This window comes from Alosa alosa, chromosome 1 (assembly GCF_017589495.1).
Source record: "Alosa alosa isolate M-15738 ecotype Scorff River chromosome 1, AALO_Geno_1.1, whole genome shotgun sequence".
NCBI classification, from domain to species: Eukaryota; Metazoa; Chordata; class Actinopteri; order Clupeiformes; family Clupeidae; genus Alosa; species Alosa alosa.
The window spans coordinates 24,680,745-24,700,529 of NC_063189.1; the positions used below are offsets into that span (position 1 = coordinate 24,680,745).

Below are 19,785 nucleotides of genomic sequence, written 5' to 3' on the forward strand. Positions count from 1 at the left end.
GAGCCTCGTACAGTCCCCTCTCATTCTTGGAGGTGAGGTCAACCAGCACCTGAAATACCCCACATTGACAAGGCTTAGAATACTGCTGACTGAACCTGTGTGGTACAATCTGAATACTGTGGCAACTGTCTGTTAACTGTAGTATCTGTTATTTGTAGGTCTTTCTCTGTGACAGGCACCTAACGCATCCAATAGATGTGACTCATCCAAATTTATAGATGTGATTCATCCAAATGTATAGCTGTGACTCATCAAAAGGTATAAATGTGACTCATCTAAAGATATAGATGTGACTCATCCAAATGTATAGCTGTGCCATGTGCTACAGTCCTCACCTCCTGGAAATTCATGTTGAGATTCTTGGAAGGGATGCTCAGCACCCAGCCATACGTCTCCTTGGTGACCGTGACGTGCTGGACTGTTTCAGCTACCCCAGGGCACGCTGCCAACACACACAACAGTACAGATACCCCGTCATCAATTACAGTTCATCACCTGGATACAGGGTATCAAGGACAAGTCAAGGTTACCACTGTATCACTGTTGTGTGTAAAAAGCAAGTGATACCTTTATCATTTGTCCCTGGTGTTTGTCTCTTGTGTAGACCTCTTCTTCTTCTGTGGTTTCTCTCTGAAAAAGATTTGGATGGCATCAGTATTTCAAATGACAAACTTTGTGATTCAGTCATTATCCAGTCAATATGTATAAGACTAATCCAAAGGAGACATGGCCTGAATTTGTGAGGTGTCACAAACAACCAGTTCTGTCTCAGTTCATTATTGTTTCTAAACGTGGTCAATCACACCAAGTCTCCTAAAGAGTTCTCACCTGTTGTTGGAGAGGCAGGGGGCTGGGTGAAGGCACTTCGCGTCAAGTCCAAACTCAATCCTTCCTGTCCTGCTCTGGGCTGTGATGGCATCAGGCCAGAAGAGGGCAGTGCTGAGCCTCCACTGTTCTCCTGGGCCTCCACATGCTCCTGCTCTGGGCTGCCAGACTCGGCCTCTCTGGGCACGGAGGAGGCCACCATTGGAGAGCTTGGGGTTGGAAAGGATGGCAGGCCTCCTGCTAGCTGCTCCATGATCCCTGTGATGGGTGGGGTTGGAGGGGGCTGCTTAGCGGCAGGTGTGGAGGAGGTGGAGGTCTCTTCTTGAGAGGTCAGCGGCGGGCGTCTGCCGGTGTCGTCCTCGAAGAAGCGTCTGTCCAGCTTGGGGATGGTGGGAATGACCCGGGAGTCCAGTTTGGAGCGCAGGAGTGAGATCATGGCACGGTACTCCCCGTCCAGCGAGTGGAGAGCAGGCTCTTCCGTCTGAAAATGATCACCATAGAAACAGATTTAACCCGTGTCCTTTGACCCAACTGAATAGCAACAGTACTCCTTGACAGTGCACTAAACACTATTGTGTGTTAGTATAGTGTATTATGATGAAGGAGTGGAGAATATGGATGCTGTCTCAAATCGATCACAAGAAAACCGTTTCCTCGGACATAACACTTTGTATGCATCACATTAGGAGTACATTACAAGCTTTAGTCATGCACAAAAGGGTGTTATGATGGTGTCTTAATCAGAAAAGGTATTAATAGGAGTGTTCTGTTTCTGTTCTGTGGAGAAATGAGGTGAAATGGACGGTTCTCTAACCGCTTCTCTCACCTGTGAGAAGAGACCCTCCTCCCTCTGCAGTCTCCTGGTTGCATGCGCCTCAGCCATTGGCTCCAGATCATCAGCGATGGTACTGAGGTAGTTAGCCCAGTCCTCCACTAGGGGGCCGACTGTCTCAAAGAGTGGCGGGGCATGAAGTCCTGGGTCAGCCAGGGAAACCGTGCCAACTATCTGTTCTTTTGAAAAAAGAAATACCCCTTTTAAACAAAACACTACCAGCTCAAGCAACTGAGTGACAGAGTGTAACTGTATGCAGAGTAGAACCATCAACATTTTGCCTTAAGGTAACAGCAACCAGGCTGACAGTAAAAAATGTGATACCGTTGAACAAGAGCAGTGTGAATCATGAACTTTGTTTACATATTGATGTCCTGCATCCTAATATCACGCTAGCAGTAGAATATAGCTTACGTAATATAGTTGACAGCTTTTCACCATGCAAAGGCAACACAAGGTGAGTCAGCAGTCAATCAGCAGCATAGCTATTAGCTAGTGCTTTGCCTTTAGATTATCTTATCTTATCCTACTCCAGTTATTATTACATGGACTTATAATGTGTCCATTTAATAATGTGTGTTGGTGTGTGTGTGTGTGTGTGTGTGTGTGTGTGTCTGTGTATTCGTATGTGTGTGCATGTGCGCATGCGTGCGTGTGTGTCTGTGCGTGAGCAGCCGTACCTGCTGGGGCCTGGCGGCGGTGGCGGATGGTGAGAGTGGAGCTGTAGATGTGCTCCACCAGCTGAGGCAGTGTCTGGGTGAAGAAGGTCAGGTCCACCTTATCCCGGATGTAGTCCTCTGCCCGCTGCAACAAGTCCAGCAGCGTCTGCAGGAATGACTTGAGCTCTGTGTGGAGAGAGAGAGAGAGAGAGGGAGAGGGAGAGGAAGAGAAGAAGAGAGGGAGTGAGGACAGGGGAAAGAACAAACACAACTGTGTTAGGTAAACAGGTCTGAACGAGTGTGATATAATAAGATATTATATATATATATATATATATATATATATATATATATCCATAAAAAAAATCAAATTAGGAGTTGACTCAGATTTGTGTGAATTTATCGTATTGTCCAGGCTCTGTATTTCTGTTGAATATCCAATGCAGAATTCAATAGTGTGTAACACAGGTTACTGTGTTACTGAGTTCTGGATGGGGACCGTTTGTGCTTAGGAATGTGAATAATAGGCACCCAAATTGTAAACGATGAACAGACACAGGAAACTAGAGCTCAGTGGAGTGGACACTCACGGCACTTTTTGAAGCGGCTCAGGCACTTGTCGTGCGCCAGCTGGCTGCAGGCGTGTGGGCTGAGGCCGGGCGGGCAGGAGAGGGCGTAGTAGCGGCACACCGAGGGCAGCTCTGGGCTCGGCTGCTCCTCCGACAATTCCGACGTCTTCAGCAGCTCGGGGCACGTGGGCTCCCTGCTACCGAACGACTCTGAAATAGCACGCGCACACACGCGCACGCAATGTTAGCACAGCATAAGGATGCGGAGTTCACTCGCTGCACATACATACTGCTATCATTAAGAATCTCCTCCACAGTGAGGAGACATGAAGCACACTGCAGTGTCAGACGGCTCGGCCGTCGACTCTGAACACTCACTCTGTATCTCAGCAAGGATCCAGTCAGAGAAGGCGGTGACTCGGGTGTAGACCCCCGGCTTGCCCTTCTCCCCACAGCCATCCCCCCACGAGGTGATCCCATAGAGCTGGAACCGCCCCGACATCCGGTCCTGGTAGATCAGGGGACCCCCAGAGTCTCCCTGCACCAAAAAAAGGGCACATTACCTTATTGTCATCAAGACGTTTATAGCAGAAAAACATCCTTAGAATACATTATTTATACTGCATCTGCAATTAATATTAACCATATCAAATCATTGACTCATCAATCATTCTACCTGTAATTAAAGATTGCAAAAATGTCTGGAGTGATGTGACTCGTCAGATGTGATCATTAGATTATTATTGGAAAGGTTAGGTCTTGAGAAGAGGACATTATGTAAATGTTCTCATTAGAGCCATTAGATCTTTAGGTCTTGAGAAGAGAACATTATGTAAATGTTCTCATTAGAGCCATTAGATCTTTAGCTCATTGCCCACCTGGCAAGAGTCGATGCCTCCAGAGAGGTAGCCGGCACAGAACATGGTGTTGGTGACCAGCTCCTTCCCCAGCGACGTCTTACAGGTGCTCTGGGGAAGCAGAGGCACCTTCGCCTCCATCACTATATCAGCAGAGGGACCATCTGCACACAGAGATGGAGAGATAGAGAAAGGAAGAGAGAAAGACAACAAGAGAAGGCAGAATAAGAGAGAGGAAAGAACAGAGGGGGAAGAGGAGAAAATTAGAAATGATCATTTTCCCGTTCTAGACTTACTCCTCATTGGAAAATGGTAATTTGTCCCGTTCTATTCCTGTTTGCTTTTGATTTATGTAAAGCACTTTCAAGGACCCCTGTGTATGAAATGTGCTATATAAATAAAGTTGACTTGACTTGACTGGTCATCTGGTCACTAAACTACAGTAAATTGATGATCACCGCTATGGCGTCAAACGTCCTATTGATATACTGTACTCGACATTCCAAAGTCATGGAAGATGTGTTGCCTCAACTGTTCTCCCTGCTCTGCCTACCTTCGAAGAGGGATCCCCAGCCGGCCACCAGGCAGGGCGTGCCCACCGGCGGCTCCATGTCGGAGGGCAGGCAGACGGGAGTCAGCCTCTCAGACAGCAGCACCGGCGAGCTCAGCTCCACCAGAGCAATGTCGTTATTAAATGTCTTTGGGTTGAACTGCAGACAGCACATCAATCAAACAATCAGTCAAATATCACTTCATTGTAAAACACTACATAAGAGTTACTGTAAGTGTCAAACACGAGATCTTTAAACAGGAAACACAAGAAAACATAAACACAACTTCATTGTAAAAATGGCAAAATACTACATTGGAGCTACCGTAAGTGCCATGATTCTGTTGTTTTGAATTAACAAGGTAAACAGGGTGCGCAAATGAATACCTTTGGGTGAGTGATGATGCGATTGACCTTCATCACTTGTTCTTCCGGGTCGGACTTTGTGATGTCAAACTCGCCCACCACAGCCGTCCAGTAGCGCTCACTGCGACTCCTAGAGATCAGAAGTTATGACATCAGTGCTACACAGTGATCCAGCACAGTAATCTGAATTCATCTGAAGCTTCATACCAATACAAATACTTTATTAGCAAAGCATTTATCTACAGTATATCACACCATATTAAGCCCAGAGTTTAAACCTACACCAGCTTACGCATCATGAAGAACTTCCTTTTTTACCATGAAATCATATCAAAATCCTAAGCATGACTACAGTTTATTTAATTTAAATGAGAACATTTGACTTCATAAAATCTCACTTCTGACCACAACCAACCCATTGCCTTATTTTAGCCACTTATTTGAGCTGTTTTAGTCCCTTGGAGGAGAGCTCTTACCCAGCAAAGCAGTGGGCAGCGGTCACCACCCAGGAGCTGTCGACCAGCACCCCCCCACACATGAGGGCTCCATCCAGCTGCAGGTTGACCAACCAGGGCCAGCTGCCAGGGGAGGCCGGGGAGCCCCCCACGATCCGGGAGCGTGGCTGCGTCAGGTTCTGGACAACGGAAACGCGCTGCCCACACACCGCTACAGAGGATGGAGAGGGAGAGGAGAGAGAGCGAGCGAGGGAAAGAGGGGAGGGGGGGTGTGGAGGGAGGGTGAGAAAGAGAGAGAGAGAGAGAGATGTCAGAAACACTGACAAATGACTGGTGCAGAGACTGGACAGTAAAGCTGGGGATTTAAGTGGAATGCAGATGCATTTTATCTGACATCAAATCAAAACCAAAATCATGACAAAAACCAAGGACGGTAAAAACGGCCTCTATGTGGTGTGATGGTGGAACATCATTCAGCACTAGTCCGAACCCACTCCCCAAAGTAGCACTTCAGCCTTCACTGACATGTGTATCAGTTGAAGGCTGAAGCTACTGCGCAACCATGTGACCGATTGATTTATTTGAATGCTTCTCTCAGTCTCTCACTCTCTCTCTCTCTCTCTCTCTCTCTCTCTATCTGTATCTGTCTCTGTCTCTCTCTCTCACTCACTCTGTGACTTTGTACAGTATGTGTGCGACCCTGCGCACGGTGTGTCCCCTCACCCTGGGTCCTGGTCTGGGTGGCGGGCTCCAGGTTCTGCATGGTGCTGAGCAGGCTGCACTGGAGCACACGGGCACTGCAGCTCTCGCCCATGATGCGCACGCAGCTCTCCTTGCCCAGCTCGGAGGGCGGGCACCGCCGCCGGTAGTAGCCGCAGGCCTGGCTCAGTGCCCAGCTGCGTTCGGACTCGCTGGTCAGCTTCTGTGCCCGTGCCACCAGCTCGCAGCTGGGCTCCGCCGCCGTCTCCGACTCGGAGGAAGCTGCAAGGACCAGACAGGACGTGATGTCAGAGGGCATAGCAGCTAGAGCAGGAAGATGATCAGATTTACACTCCTATGCATATATTCAAATACCTTTTTAGCCTTACAATGCAGACTATTATAGGACTACTTCTGGGCATAGAAGGATGCATGCAAATGTGTCATAGTCATGATTTGCTTCCTACAGTGATTCTTTACATGTGAAGCCATACAGTGCATGCATGCAGATACAGTATGGCAGTTTGTGCTGCTGTGTTGAATGCATGGGTCTGTAGGTGCTCTTACAGCAAGGGCCTGAGCGCTGTCCGCAGTCCTGAAAGAGGCAGGGTACGCAGCCACGGCAACCAGCTTCAGCCCGACTACGCTCCGACATGGCCCTCTCCAGCGCAGACAGAGCACTCGTCAGAGCTGCCTCCAGCACCACCGTGCCGCGGTCTGACAGAGCTACCACACGGCCAGAGAAAAGGACATGTAGAGAGAGAGAGAGAAACATAGAGAAAAAAATTGTTAGACTAAACGTTCGATTTTTCCCTATTTGCAACAGCTAATAGTCTAACTCAAAATATTGCTTCTGAACAATGGGTCAACATTAGAGTACATAATAGAGACAACATTAGAGTAGATGGCATAACAACCAGTGAGTGTGGGAAAGTCCTGTCTCGCTGTGTGCCTGTGTGTGTGTGTGTTGTTCACCCTGCTCTTTGAGTGTATTTTGTTTTAATTTGCCGCCACAGCGGAGAGCGAGCTCACGCTCAGAGCGCTGGTGAGGACGCCAGCGGCTCGCTTCAAACATGCCGGCAGCCCCCCCCCCCCCCCCCCCCCCCCCAACCCCACGCCACAGGCTGAGCCGCTCCGAACCCCTAACGACTACAAAGCTGATTGAGGCTTAATTAGAGAGGGCCAGGCCACAGCCCCGGCGAACTGCAGCCAGCGGAAGAACACAGCTCCGCTCGGCCCTGTGACACCCCCCCTGCGACACCGCTACGGTCCAGAGGAATGTCCCTCACTCTCCTCACGGCAGCGCCACATTATTACTGACCTAAGCAAGAATCGTAGCTGAGCACCCTTTTGCGTCATCGTCCACCATGAGCACTCTCGTTTGGTGTGCATGCCTGTTCAGTCTCATTGTTGATTTGCCAAATGCCTGCTGAGTTCACAATTCAGTTTTGCATCACAGAGGGTTTGTAATTGCAGATCTGCCATTTGCATATTGAAATAACATTCAAATATTCCAAATAACGACCTGACATAATCCGAGAACTCTGGCCCAACTGAGCAGAATGCAATGATAACTTCAGGATGAGGGCAGCATTCTTTATACTTGTTGCATGGGAAAACACCTGTTGATTAACTTCAAATGACATAACCAATAGTATGACCTTGTGAGCAACAAGACAGGCCTCTATTTTAAAGATGAATGCATTGCCATCACTCACTCTGTCTTGGTACAAGACTTGTCACTTCCTACTGAATGGTTCTCTCTCCAACAGATGCACATGTCCCTTTTAATCTATGGTAGGCTGCAAGATAACCAGATACACATGCAAATACCATAGACTGTAACTGCATGGATATGGAGGAAGATTAGCCCATTACAAAGGTTTAAAATTCAAGCTGGCATAAATGCAGTGATAAACCAGAGTCAATCCACTGGCCTTCTAGAGGTTGGTTTGGTTATGGAGATGGACATAGCCTTGACACCAGCAAATCTCCAGACTCGTGCACAGCAGTTGCATGCTGCCTACGCTGCAATTGAGCCAGGGTCCAGTATAGTTCCAGGGGGCAACTCTAGAAACAGCCTCTAGCCAAGACCCTCCAGCCCAACCCTCCAGCCTCTACCCAAGATCCTCCAGCTCCACCTATGCTCCTGACCCCCTGCATGAACCACAGCATTCTGTGTGCAGCCCACAGGCAGCAGTGTCCACGGAGTCTTACCTTTGAGTGCACTCTGTGGCATCCTGTAGACCTCTCTGGCAGCCGGCGCGGCACAGCTGCGGTCCAGCAGCATCAGCAGCAGCCCCAGAAGCAGCAGCATCCCGCATCCACGACCACCTCACGGAAAGCGGACAAGGATGCAGTCGCAGCAACGCAGCGCAAACACAAGCCTGAGGGGCTCAGAAAACACAGCACAGACAAGACACAGAGGAATACAGCCTCCACGTGTCTGACCGGATCTCTAGAGAGAGAGATGGAGAGAGAGAAAGGCCAACGGCAGGGTAGCTTCTCCACAAGGCTCCTAGACGTCTGCCTGGAAGGGGCTGTCGTTATGTGTGGCTGACCGGGTGAATATCTATCTCCCACTTCCTCAGTTACCTCAACTTAGCCTGCCACACTACGAAACAGAGCATCTGCCTACAAGTTTACTTAGAGGAACAATAGGTGTGTTGAGCGGCATTGGGTATATATAGAGAGCGTCCCAACAAGGGAGGGGAGGCCAGGCCTAGAGGGGTGGGGGCAGTGGGAGGTCTCAGGAGGAGGGATGCTCCCGCGGCCAATACACAAACAGCTGAATTCATTAAGACAGGGAGAGCAAATGGAGTGGCACTTGCCAAGGCTGGAAATGAAAAAGAGGTTTGGTTTTGTGAAGGGAGGGGAATAACAGAGAGACAGAGAGAGCGAGAGAGAGAGTGAGAGAGAGAGGAGGGGGCTGGGAGGTAAACGGAGGAGGGGTGGGTTGTTTGAATTCATTAATGTTGCAGAGAGAGTGAGTGGGAGAGAGATTTTGTGGAGAAGATACTTCTAACCACACTATACTAATTACAGATATTGACACATGCAGTCTGTTACGGCATTGCTTGTCAGAAACAAGCAGAAAGTGAGCTGAGAAGTGCAAAACGAAAAAAAAAGTGCAAAACTGTGTGTATGTTTATGTGTGTGAGAGAGAATGCATGAAGTGAGAGTGAGAGAGAGAGGGAGGGAGAGAGAGGGGAGGGAGGGAGGGAGAGTGATACAGAGCGTCTGCCGTTCAGTGGCGAGCTGAAAGGGGGCATTGTATTCCCTGTCCCTCAGAGCATCGCCACTTCAAAGCCAGCCTCAGCGATCACAGCCTCGCCGCCCCTATTGATCCCTTTCACGCTTTCATCCCCTCCATTAAAATATTGTTTATTCATATCTCTTTCTCAACTCATCTCACTTTTGGCTGGGCAAATGTATTACACTAAGGAACTCCAGCAGCGTGTCTCAGGGAAAAAAACATAATAATAATAATAACAATAACAAAACGTCCCATTTGCCGAATGAAGATACTGTTCTGGAATGATATTTCGAGGAAGCTGTTTACGGCTGAAATTTCTTGGAATGATCAAGAACATTCATTTTGCATTGAAGTCATTCACTTTAGTGTTCAAGGTCCCTGATTGACTTGAGAGAGCCGTGCTTCATCCTTCTAAATAATGCACCAAGCTGCAGGTCTAGACTAGCACTAGATGTTTTCTGAACCCCCATAACCCTGAGACAGAGCCATCTGAGGGGTGCTACACACAGCTGAAGGCCTCGTCCATGATCCTTGACACTCGGCCTGTTCAATTAGTGATGCCTCTGTGTTTTTCTGCTGCGTTTAGTATTGTTGTCATTGTTCTAATTAAGTCTCGGTGCAGATGCCCTAGTTCTTGAGAACATCTGATCTCCACTGGGCCGTATGTGCATCAACGACTCAAACAAACATGGGGACGGTCACAGCAAACTTTAACTTTCATTTCATAACTGGTTTTGTTGAGACTTCATTTTCATCATCTGTAAACATGCAAAAAGTCAATTCTAATAAATACAGCTTTGGATTAACCCTGACAAAGTATTCTTTCGGATGGCTGGAAAGGAAATAAAAAAGTAGTTCATTTTCGATTTCATGGGGTGTAACCAGGGGTGAAATTAAACTTATGTTGGTATATTAAACACCAAACACACAAGTACTGCAAAACACTTCTTTTGCAGTAAACAAAGGTTTTAAAGGTAGCTGCTTATTCCATTTCAAAGAAAAATTTTTTTATTTTTATCATGTATTAAATATACATGTCCATGTCTTTTAAAATGGACACCTCAAGCGTAGCCAATGGGGATGTAGAAAAGCAGTGCTCAGTTGTTGTTGTATACAGCCTGCCCTATACCAAATAACTGTTTACATTTTTCACTTGGCAGACACTTTTATCCAAAGTGAGGAGACCATTCTTTCACAGAAACATAAGGGTATTTGTGGACGTTTTTGGGAGGTAACCAGATACGCCGTGCTGTTGGAGGTTCAAACAAACGCTGCATCGCCATTGAGATCTTACCATTGAGTAGTAAGGAGCTGGTTCAAGGGTTATAAATGTATTTTGTTGTGTTTAGTTGTATAATGAAAGCACAGCTTTTATAGCCATCCATGTGTGTTCACTTCTGGCTCCTTGGCTATCAATTTGGTAACTATAAAGGAGTTGCCACTGCATCTGTCAAAACTAGTACTAGAGGATAGGAGTGCCTACATATTAAGTACTAGTCAGGTATGGTAGGAGAAGTGGTAGAAGAGGAAGAGGAGGAAGAGGAGGAGAGAGAGGGAAGTGGAGAGGAAAGAGGTAGACGAGGGAGACTAGATAAGTGGTTGTGATTGGTTCCTGGATTTTTTGGTGATTTATAAAATTGTTGAGTGTCTAGGCGGATCTGCCCGAATGAATTTCAATGCATTGTCTTGTTCCCAGACAAAACGTTTAACATAACAATAAATAATAAAGTTTTAGGGTGTAAGATTGGTGCATGAATTCAGGAGCTAATCATGGGTATAATCAAGCTATTACATACCAACACATAAAAAAAGTTTACATCAATGAACTCCAGATATCTATTAACATTTCAACCGGCAGAAGCTTTTACTTCTATCTGAGGTCCAACACAAACCAAACCACAGCTGAGCTGAGCTACAGTAAGGCTCACTAATTGTTCTGGTGCATCTGCAGCATAACGTATCAAGGTGTGAAGTCACTCTCTATCCTTGACTCAACTCCAACCAAACTGCCACTGTGCTTCTGAAAGCAGAGTAGATGGAGAGGTGGAAGCACCAAAAAGACAGTTTCTTTTGAGGTGGTGTAGGAGGTGCAGATGAATGAGTGAAGCATGGTTATTCTTAGTCATTATTAGGACCTTCTGTTTCCTAGTGTTCCTACATCACTCCAACAAACATGGCAAGGACAAGCCGTGATGGACGTGACTGATGATCACTGTCTAGAGTATCCCCAACACACACACACACACACACACACACACACACACACACACACACACACACACACACACACAAAATCAGCCTATGAATACTGATGGCCCTTCAGAAGACGCAAATTGGAGTCATCCTCAAGCCAACTAAGCGGCTGAGTGATGAAGAGGTCTCCCAGCAGCATGGAGACACTTTCAAAGGACGCCGCCCGCTCCACCTCCATCAGGCCCCCACAGTGCTGACGGAGGAATTCACATTGCCAACATACGTGTCAGGGTGGGGAGAGGAGTGGGGGTGGGGGTGGTCGGGGAACACTGTGAGTGGCCAACTTTTTTCTGCCGCGTCAAATAGAAGGGTCTGCTTTGAAAGTGGGCGGCATGTTACAGAGAGAGAGAGAGGGTGAGAGCCGAAAGGAGAGGAACACCAGGAGACCGAGTGAGAGAAAGAAAGAACGAGAGAGGAAGAAAGGATGAGGGAGGGAGAGAGGGAGGGAGAACGGAAAGAGGAACACAGAGTCAGGAGAACCTTCCTCTCCTCCCCTTTTGGACGATCACAACAGAGCCGCGAGCCGCCCTGTGTTCCAGGCCCCTACATGCACTAGCGGGGCACAATGGCAGTGGGGATCTGTAAGCCAACTCAGGCAGAGAGTGAGCACGCTTTCATCCCTCCGCTCCCTTTGATGTCCTTTGATTACTCTGCCCTCAGCTCGCTCCTCTCTTTCTCTCTCTCTGTCTATCCCTCTGTCTATCTCTCTCTCTCTCTTTCTCTGTCTCACTCTCTCTTTCTCTGACCCTGGCCCACCACAACGGGTCTCCCCCTCTCCCTCTCTCTCTTTTTCTCTCCCTTCTCTCTATACAGCTCGCTCAGAGGAACTCCAGACCCAGGATGCTGATCACAGCATAAAAAAGGAATGAATGGGTGTGTGTCAGAGAGAGAGAGAGAAAGAGAGAGCAAGAGAGAAAGAGTGAGAGAGAGAGGGAAAGACAGAGAGATGGAGAGAGAGAGACAGGGCAACTGGACAGAGTGAAAAAAAAAAACAAGAGAAGATGCTAGCACATGGCAGTCCTTTAAGCTCTCCGTGGGCTTCAGAAGTAAATAAACAGCAACACCTCAAACAACGTGCACAGACACAGCCTCACACAGATGGATGACATAAGACAAGTTTTACTACAATAACAAAGAAATAGATGAGTGATAAACTTAAGCTCTAATAAAATGTTTTTATGCAACACATGGAGGAAGTGCAAACCTCAGACCTCCCTACACCACCAGGTAAAAATCAGCAGGTGTTAATCGACAGGTCGCTATGAAGTGCACCGTGGTCCGGGGCCTCATATGGGTAAGAGGTGCTACAGAGTGGAAGAGCTGACCCTCTGGACAGAGAGAGGCCGTGAATGTATGGCATGTGGGGAGCATACTTCACATTGCGTCCATACAGGACCTGAGTGTCCGAGCATGGGGCCTATGTCCCCTCCACCCCACCCCAACCTCCCCTCCCCAACCCCTCTCTCATTAGTCCGGCCAGAGGAATCTCAGGAGCCATCCATCACCAGTCCCCAACCTGAGCTAATTGTGCAGATTACTATTTTCTTCATGCAATTAACCCCTAGTTGGAGGACTGGTCACAACCCCCCCTCTGACAATGGCATGGGAAGCATGAGAGCCTGGGGGGAGAAGGGAATGTGTGTGTGTGTGTTTGTGTGTGTGTGTGTGTGTGTGTGTGTGTGTGTGTGTGTGTGTGTGTGTGTGTGTTGGGGGTGAATATGTGAAATAATTCATGTTTTTATGGCTCAGGGGATTGACGCAGTACCGTGCCACCACAAACAGAGGGGTGTCACGGAGCCTCCAGCGAGTGCGTGTGTTTGTGTGTGTGTGTGTGTGTGTGTGTGTGTGTGTGTGTGTGTGTGTGTGTGTGTGTGTGTGTGTGTGTGTGTGTGTGTGTGTGTGCGTGTGTGTGTGTGTGTGTGTGTGTGTCTGTGTGTGTGTGTGTGAGACTGAGGTTTTGTAACCCCCTGCTTGGGGGAGTGGGGGAGGTGGGCACGGTACCACAACGAGGTTACATAAAGCAAATCACAACAGAGCACAGCCCACACAATCACATCGCAATAATAAAATCACACACACACACAAAGCTTTACAACAATCGTGTTGAATAACACGCAGGTATTGTGTGTGGTTATGAAACCATTTGGCCCATTGTTTCACATCAAGAACAATTGAAGAAGTAGGTCAGTGGGGTAAATCAGAGGCAAGGGAGAAAACTGGTTCCCAACATGTCGGGGAGAGACAGAGAGAGAGACACAGAGATAGAGAGAGAGAGAGAGAGAGAGAGAGACAGAGCAAGTGTCTCTCCAGAGAACATTCGATCAGGGACGTCTTGTCTTTTTGGATCCATCCTTGCTTTTTTGTCAGGAAAAGAGTTGGGAAAATTTGGGAAGAATGACTGTCCACACAACATCTCAGCACAACATTTTATAATGTTGGAATTTTATAATGTGATTCATTTTAAAAAGAATAAAATAAAATAATATTTTTTTTCCTTAATAAGAAGAGCTGTATGAACTTTGGCTCTTTCATTCACTGAACGAAATAAAGAACACAGCTGTTCCTCGCCCACAATCAAACAGGAACGAGTGACTTAAGAGTGGTCCTGCTTTTACATGAACTCTTAAGGAGTTACAGATCAGGACTGTAAAATAACGGAAAATGTCCATGAACTTCACCTCTAATGTTTGCACTTGGATGTTGGAGGCATAGGACTGGCTGGCAGGTGGCAGCAGGTGAGATGTGTGGCCTCTGTCCAGGCATCAGGGAGCTTCTGCAGCAGCAGGGGTGGATGCCAGCACCTTCTGGATGCGTCTGGCCTACAGACAGATTAACTACCTGCTACCTTTGCACTTCCATACAGACCCAATAGACAGACGTATGCAGTGTGACAAAGACTGAATGGAGAATTTTTAGCTACTCAAGACTCACTCAGTAAGATAATGAATTAGTGAAATACTCTGGAGTTGCTTGCTAGACTGCTCTCGATTACAATAACTTTCAATGATTGCAATGTGGCTCCTGAATTCCATCATGTGATATCTCCTATATCATGAGGCCTGGTACTGACTGACCTCCTCCTCCACCTGCTGCTGTGTCATCGTCCGTTGGTCCACAAACTGACCAACCCGGTCCAGCTGCAGCTCAATGGCGTCCAAGACCTTCTCACAGCTGCTACACCTGCACAGACGAGGTAACGGACAGCAAAGGCACAGAGCCTCAGTTTGGCATGCAAGGAGGGAAGTCTGGCCTGTGTTCCCTGACTAGAATGAGTGGGAAATGGCCATCAGATTTGGCACCAGAGTCTTCTCCTCAGCCGGAGCCGGACAGAGGATGTGCTATGGACATGAACCTGCTTTCATTTATGCAATCCAGCCCAACTTGAGTGTAATTTAACACTGTGTTAAACTAACACTTAAAACTAATCTTTAAACTAATGTAATTGAACTTAAAGGAGAATTCCGGTGTGATATTGACCTAAAGTGCATTGAAACATGATACGAGTGTGAACGATGTCTCATAGCCCATCTTCGCTTGTCCCCTGCACTCCAAAATCTGGCGCTAGTTAGCGATGCTACCAACAGCTTTTCAATAGTGGTGCTTGACATCGCGGGCTAGCCATGCAAATAAATCACTGTTTTACACCCATTTACGAGGGCTCAATGTATCTCCACACTTCATTGGTAGACTTCGAGGGGCCCTGACATTTAAAACGAGACATTGAGAACTTTGAAAAAGCATTGGTAGTTTACTTACAAGACGATTTATACAGACAGTATCTTCACGAAGTTTAACGTTTGGAATCCATCTTGCATTTAGTCCACTGAATTATTTTGATAAGGAATCAGATTTCAAAAATATCATACCATGTTCATTCTTCCAGTAGCATCGCCGGAATTTATCGGAATCTGACTAAATTCAAGATGGCCTGCAAACGCTTAAACGTAAACGAACGGAAGATACTGTCTAAATAAATCGCCTTGTAAGTAAACTACCAGTGAAGATTCAAAGTTCTCAATGTCTCGCTTTTTTAAATGTCAGTGCTTTTCAAAGTTACTCAATGAAGTGTGGGAGATACATTGAGCCAATCGTGGAAATGGGTGTAAAACAGTGATTTATTTGCATGGCTAGCCGATGTCGGCACCACTATTGAAAAAGCTGTTGGTAGCATCGGTTAACTAGCGCCAGATTTTGGAGTGCAGGGGACAAGCCGAGATGGGCTATGAGACATCCGTTCACACTCGGTATCATGTTTCAATACACTTTAGGTCAATATCACACCGGAATTCTCCTTTAATATAATCATCTGCAATGTACATTAACAGTGATGTATCAATTAGACATTCTCAGAGGCATGTTATCAGTGACATCAGTTTCTCCTCAGTAAAGTGCTGTGTGTAATGTATGCTCTGATCGGAGAGGCTCTGTGTCCCTCACCACTGCTGCAGGGTGGACACCAGGTGTCCGGGGTCCGTAGGCTGGATGTCGCGGCCCAGGCAGGAGTCCACCTCCAGCTGCTGCCTGCACCGGTCCAGCTTGCCCCAGATCACGTCGGCGTACAGCGCCTCGATGATCAGGTCCTCCAGCTGCCTCACACTGGCCAGCTCCAATTCCGCCAGCAGCAACGAGTATGGGATACACTGCCAGGGAGAGAGAGATAGAGAGAGAGAGAGAGAGAGAGAGAGAGAGAGAGAGAGGAGGTGAGTAGGGGGAATCCTATTAATTATTGAATTATGAATATGGATGTTTCTTTTGACAAGTCATGATACAGAAACAACTGAAATCGAGTGCCTGAATGTAAAAAATGCATCTTGGTATGGAAAGTGTACATGGAAAATGTACAACCGTACAGTACATTTTGTGAGAGTATGGCTCAGTTCTCCCAAAAATGTAATACAAATTCTAAAACCTACTCTACGTCTTACAGTATCAGAGAGAAACACTCGGGGGGAGAATAAGAGAATCATTGAGTGGTATGGAAGTGGGCAGAAAAAAATTCTAACCATTTACTTTGATATACGAGAAAGAAAGTCATACTGTAATCTAGAACAGAGGTTCTCAACCTTTTGGGGGCTAAGGCACACCAAAGGCCAAACCAAAATGCCAAGGCACTCTGACTAATGGTTACTGATTAAGATGAATCTCATACACATGATTACGGTATATTAGCAGGGGTATTTATTCTCATACGCTCATATTTTCATTCACAAGTGTTTATGTGCCTCGGGCGGCTCACCGGTTGAGAACCACTGATCTAGAATACAGAGTTTGTATACTGGCTCGTTTTGTGTTCCACAGGAAAAGGAATGTGAGGGCTTTCACTGACATGAGGATCAATAGAGAGTTTTCATATTCTGTCTAACACTGCTGTCTTTATTTTACATGTCCACACGAGTGAGACATTTCTGTAAAAAAAAAGCATCATTGCTCTGAAAAAAGTCAGATATGCTTCATCACGGTCTAATTTGCCCTCAAGCAAACTAACTGGCTGAGTGATGTAAAAGCCTTGCAATAGTGTACACTTTCAAAGACTGCCGCTGAAAGCCCTACTACCCACCACCTTTGGAGGAATTCACATTTGCCTGTGTGTGTGTGTGTGTGTGTGTGTGTGTGTGTGGGCGGAGGGTTGTGAGAGGCTGGCTTTTTCACAGAGTCAGAGGGAAGGCCAAACAGCTAGCTGGTGTTTCACAAACAGAGAGAAAGGAGCAGTGGAAGAGACAAGGTAAAAGACAAACTTGGACTAGATTACATGGTAAGATCAGGATGAATCGACATCTATGGGCAACGATACTCTAGTTCCTAATATTTCACCAGCACCGTGCAAAATATTTCAATATCCAAAAACGCTTTGTGAACGGTTCCTTGAACAAATGGGCTGAAGCAGCAATGATTCTACTATTGTCCTTAAACCACTACAAAGCCAAGCCGCCCTTATGAAGAATACAATACCTTCATTTTAGCAGCTAAGCTGACTATTGTCAAGTGTCTCAGTTTGTTCTTCTGAACTTCAGTCAAAGGTGGTAGATCATTCTTCTTTTCTGAAAGAAAACAAAGGGATTATCAGTGATTTCAATGTCAATCTAATGGCCATAGACATTGGCCATAGACATTTGCGGTAGGCCAATCGGAATGTTATCAGTTTGCTAACCTTTGTAGTCTTTGAAGGTACCATAAGCAAACACGTTCAAAAGCTCACAGTAGCCTTTACTGGAGCCTGCAGATAACTTAAAAAAAAAAAAAAGTTAAGGTAGACAGGAATTAATTGCTTAATTAAAAAGTAAATTTTCTCATATTCCATTCAAGCTTGTCAATAGTTGAAAGACAAGAGACAGACTATTGCCAGTCAGTTTGAAAACAGAGACACCTAGTGGTGCATTTTGAGAATCACTTGTGAAGACACTTACATTTTGAAAACAATATTTTCGACATCCAAATTACGCTGACAAGAACATTATCAAGCTGAGTAATGTTACCTTTTGCACACAAGGGAGATCCAAGAATTCCCCAAATACGTAAACTCCAGGTGCATATAAAAGCTGTTTTATGAGGACAACTAGAGCAGGACCTTTAGCCTTTTTGGCAAGTACAACAAATCGCTCCAATTGAATGTTGACTTTTGAAGTTTGTCCTCCATCCATCTGTTTTCGGGCAACAAAATGCTTATTACACCGTTGAAACGGCAAATTTAGACTTGTTCAATCAACTGTCAAAGAGTTTTTTTTTTTGTTATTAGCAAACGATGTCAAAAAGCAGTATTAGCCTACATTGTCAAGGTTAGTTAGCAACTAGTCGTTGTTAAAATTTGATACGGTTTATCAAAGATTCTTTAGATAACGTTATCCTCCTAAGGATGTTAACTAACAACTTGAAATAACTTGATATTGCAAATTAATTTAATCCCACCTTCAAGTATCCAGGTAACTGCATTAAGATAGTGACAATTATAGTCGCCTGTTTTAATCTAAATGATGCAACTTCAGGACAATAATTTATCTATTTCTACATGTTACAGTAGCCACCTAGCCAGACAACACATGGATTGTTGTGGCAGCCTGTGAGCGCATGCGCATACTTATTACACAGTGTATGCTGTGCTGGAGCGTCTTCATCTGTGTCGTCTCATCACAAGGGCGTAGGGGCAAATGGTAAAATAGTGCTCATAATCTTAGTAGGACTAGGATCAACTGATTTGACAACTTACAATAAGGCATTTATGAATTTAGTTATTTAGTGTCTCAGCTTGATGGCTGATGTATTGTTTATTGTGGATAGAAGCTTTCTGAATATCTGTGGATATTTCACAAAAGGCCTACGACCCTGAATTATACAGAAATTACCTTGGATTGATCAGTGACAAATGTGAAAAATGCACCACAACTGCATTCCTTGTCTTGTTTCGTGCACCAGATCTTATCAACAGGTTACCAAGCACCAAGCATCAGAGATCTGTTTGGCCATGAACATGTCATGTCTGCTATCAACGCCCAGAGACAACAGCAAGAAACTGTTAAGTGATCTCTATCAGGGACAGTAGTCAGCAGACAAACAGAGTAACCAAGGCATTTTATTGTGACCAAGGCATTTTAAGTGAAAATATAGAGTGAAGGAAGCTTTTCACAGAGCAAGAGAAGCAAGTTCACAGAGCAGAGCACTACAGCAGACCCAGGTAAATTTCCCACAATTATGTGTGTTGTTTGCAGTATCCAGTGATTGTAGTCTTGCTTATTCATCAATTATGTATTTTCCACCAATCTAATGTTATATATCCTAGTTCAAATTTGGTGTAATTTGGTGTAATGAGGGATGAGGGAAGTGACTGACAAAGTTCTCTCATTTAGCCTGCTCTATAACTGATCTTCCCATGATGGATTATTATGATTAGTGGCAAAGATGTTTTAGGCTGGTCTGTATATAACACCACAAGGTTGCACAAAGTGTACCACAAAATGTTAGGTGTGCATTTATATGTCAGTGTTTATGTTTATGTTTATTATATGTCAGTGTATCATTAAGAGTTCATTAATGAGTTTGAAGCCATTATTTTATGGTAAAAACATCAGTTGCTGTAAGCCAGTTTTAATTTCTCTCATATGATAGTCTAATGCAAGTTAGATATCTCCTTGAAGTCTGACACAAAGGCAAGCCATAGTCTATCTTTGTGAAACTGGCCCAGGGCTAGTTATCACCTGGCTGCCATCTTATCTCCTCTCCTCACTGTCTTTTTTAGCTGCAGTGATGGATCAGAGTCTCACTGGGAGCAGAGAGAAGGGCAGCCACTGGTGTGCCTCAAACTCCCACCCCAGGCCCAAATCAGCCCGAGGCCACAGGACTCGTGTCTCAGAAACTCTGCATCAAAGTCGACAGACATATCAAATCCCATCCAGAGACAAGCGCAGCCCATCTCACTGTGTTCAAATTAATGACCGCCATGATCAGGGTGGCCCAGTGCCCATCAGACCAGACA

At 45.9% G+C, this 19,785-nt stretch overlaps 2 protein-coding genes across 3 annotated transcripts in view; both read right to left on the minus strand.

Annotated features, from left to right (window-relative positions):
• Positions 1-12,722, minus strand: part of prss56 (serine protease 56) — a 13,870-nt gene extending 1,148 nt beyond the window's left edge. Inside the window, exons 1-15 of the mRNA XM_048238439.1 lie at positions 8,030-12,722; positions 6,380-6,538; positions 5,837-6,094; positions 5,135-5,324; positions 4,680-4,788; positions 4,296-4,452; positions 3,764-3,906; positions 3,264-3,423; positions 2,907-3,095; positions 2,338-2,502; positions 1,652-1,836; positions 829-1,306; positions 568-630; positions 336-442; positions 1-49 (exon numbers count right to left, since the gene is read on the minus strand). The exon at positions 1-49 is cut by the window's left edge and continues 1,148 nt beyond it. Of these exons, the coding sequence (XP_048094396.1) occupies positions 1-49; positions 336-442; positions 568-630; positions 829-1,306; positions 1,652-1,836; positions 2,338-2,502; positions 2,907-3,095; positions 3,264-3,423; positions 3,764-3,906; positions 4,296-4,452; positions 4,680-4,788; positions 5,135-5,324; positions 5,837-6,094; positions 6,380-6,538; positions 8,030-8,129 (2,512 nt within the window). The 5' untranslated portion in view covers positions 8,130-12,722. The remainder of the gene's footprint in view (positions 50-335; positions 443-567; positions 631-828; positions 1,307-1,651; positions 1,837-2,337; positions 2,503-2,906; positions 3,096-3,263; positions 3,424-3,763; positions 3,907-4,295; positions 4,453-4,679; positions 4,789-5,134; positions 5,325-5,836; positions 6,095-6,379; positions 6,539-8,029) is intronic.
• Positions 12,723-13,735: 1,013 nt separating this feature from the next.
• On the minus strand, positions 13,736-18,385 carry cops7a (COP9 constitutive photomorphogenic homolog subunit 7A). 2 transcript variants are annotated; one of them, XM_048239071.1, is made up of 7 exons: positions 18,225-18,385; positions 17,795-17,959; positions 17,470-17,545; positions 17,271-17,359; positions 15,759-15,961; positions 14,396-14,501; positions 13,736-14,140 (listed from the first exon to the last, which is right to left on the minus strand). In XM_048239071.1, exons 1-7 carry the CDS (start codon positions 18,246-18,248, stop codon positions 14,084-14,086), a joined length of 720 nt encoding a protein of 239 aa, XP_048095028.1. In that variant the 5' UTR covers positions 18,249-18,385; the 3' UTR covers positions 13,736-14,083. The 2 variants fall into 2 exon arrangements, with proteins under 2 accessions (XP_048095028.1, XP_048095038.1); XM_048239081.1 differs by lacking the exon at positions 17,795-17,959.
• Between the last annotated feature and the right edge of the window lie 1,400 nt (positions 18,386-19,785).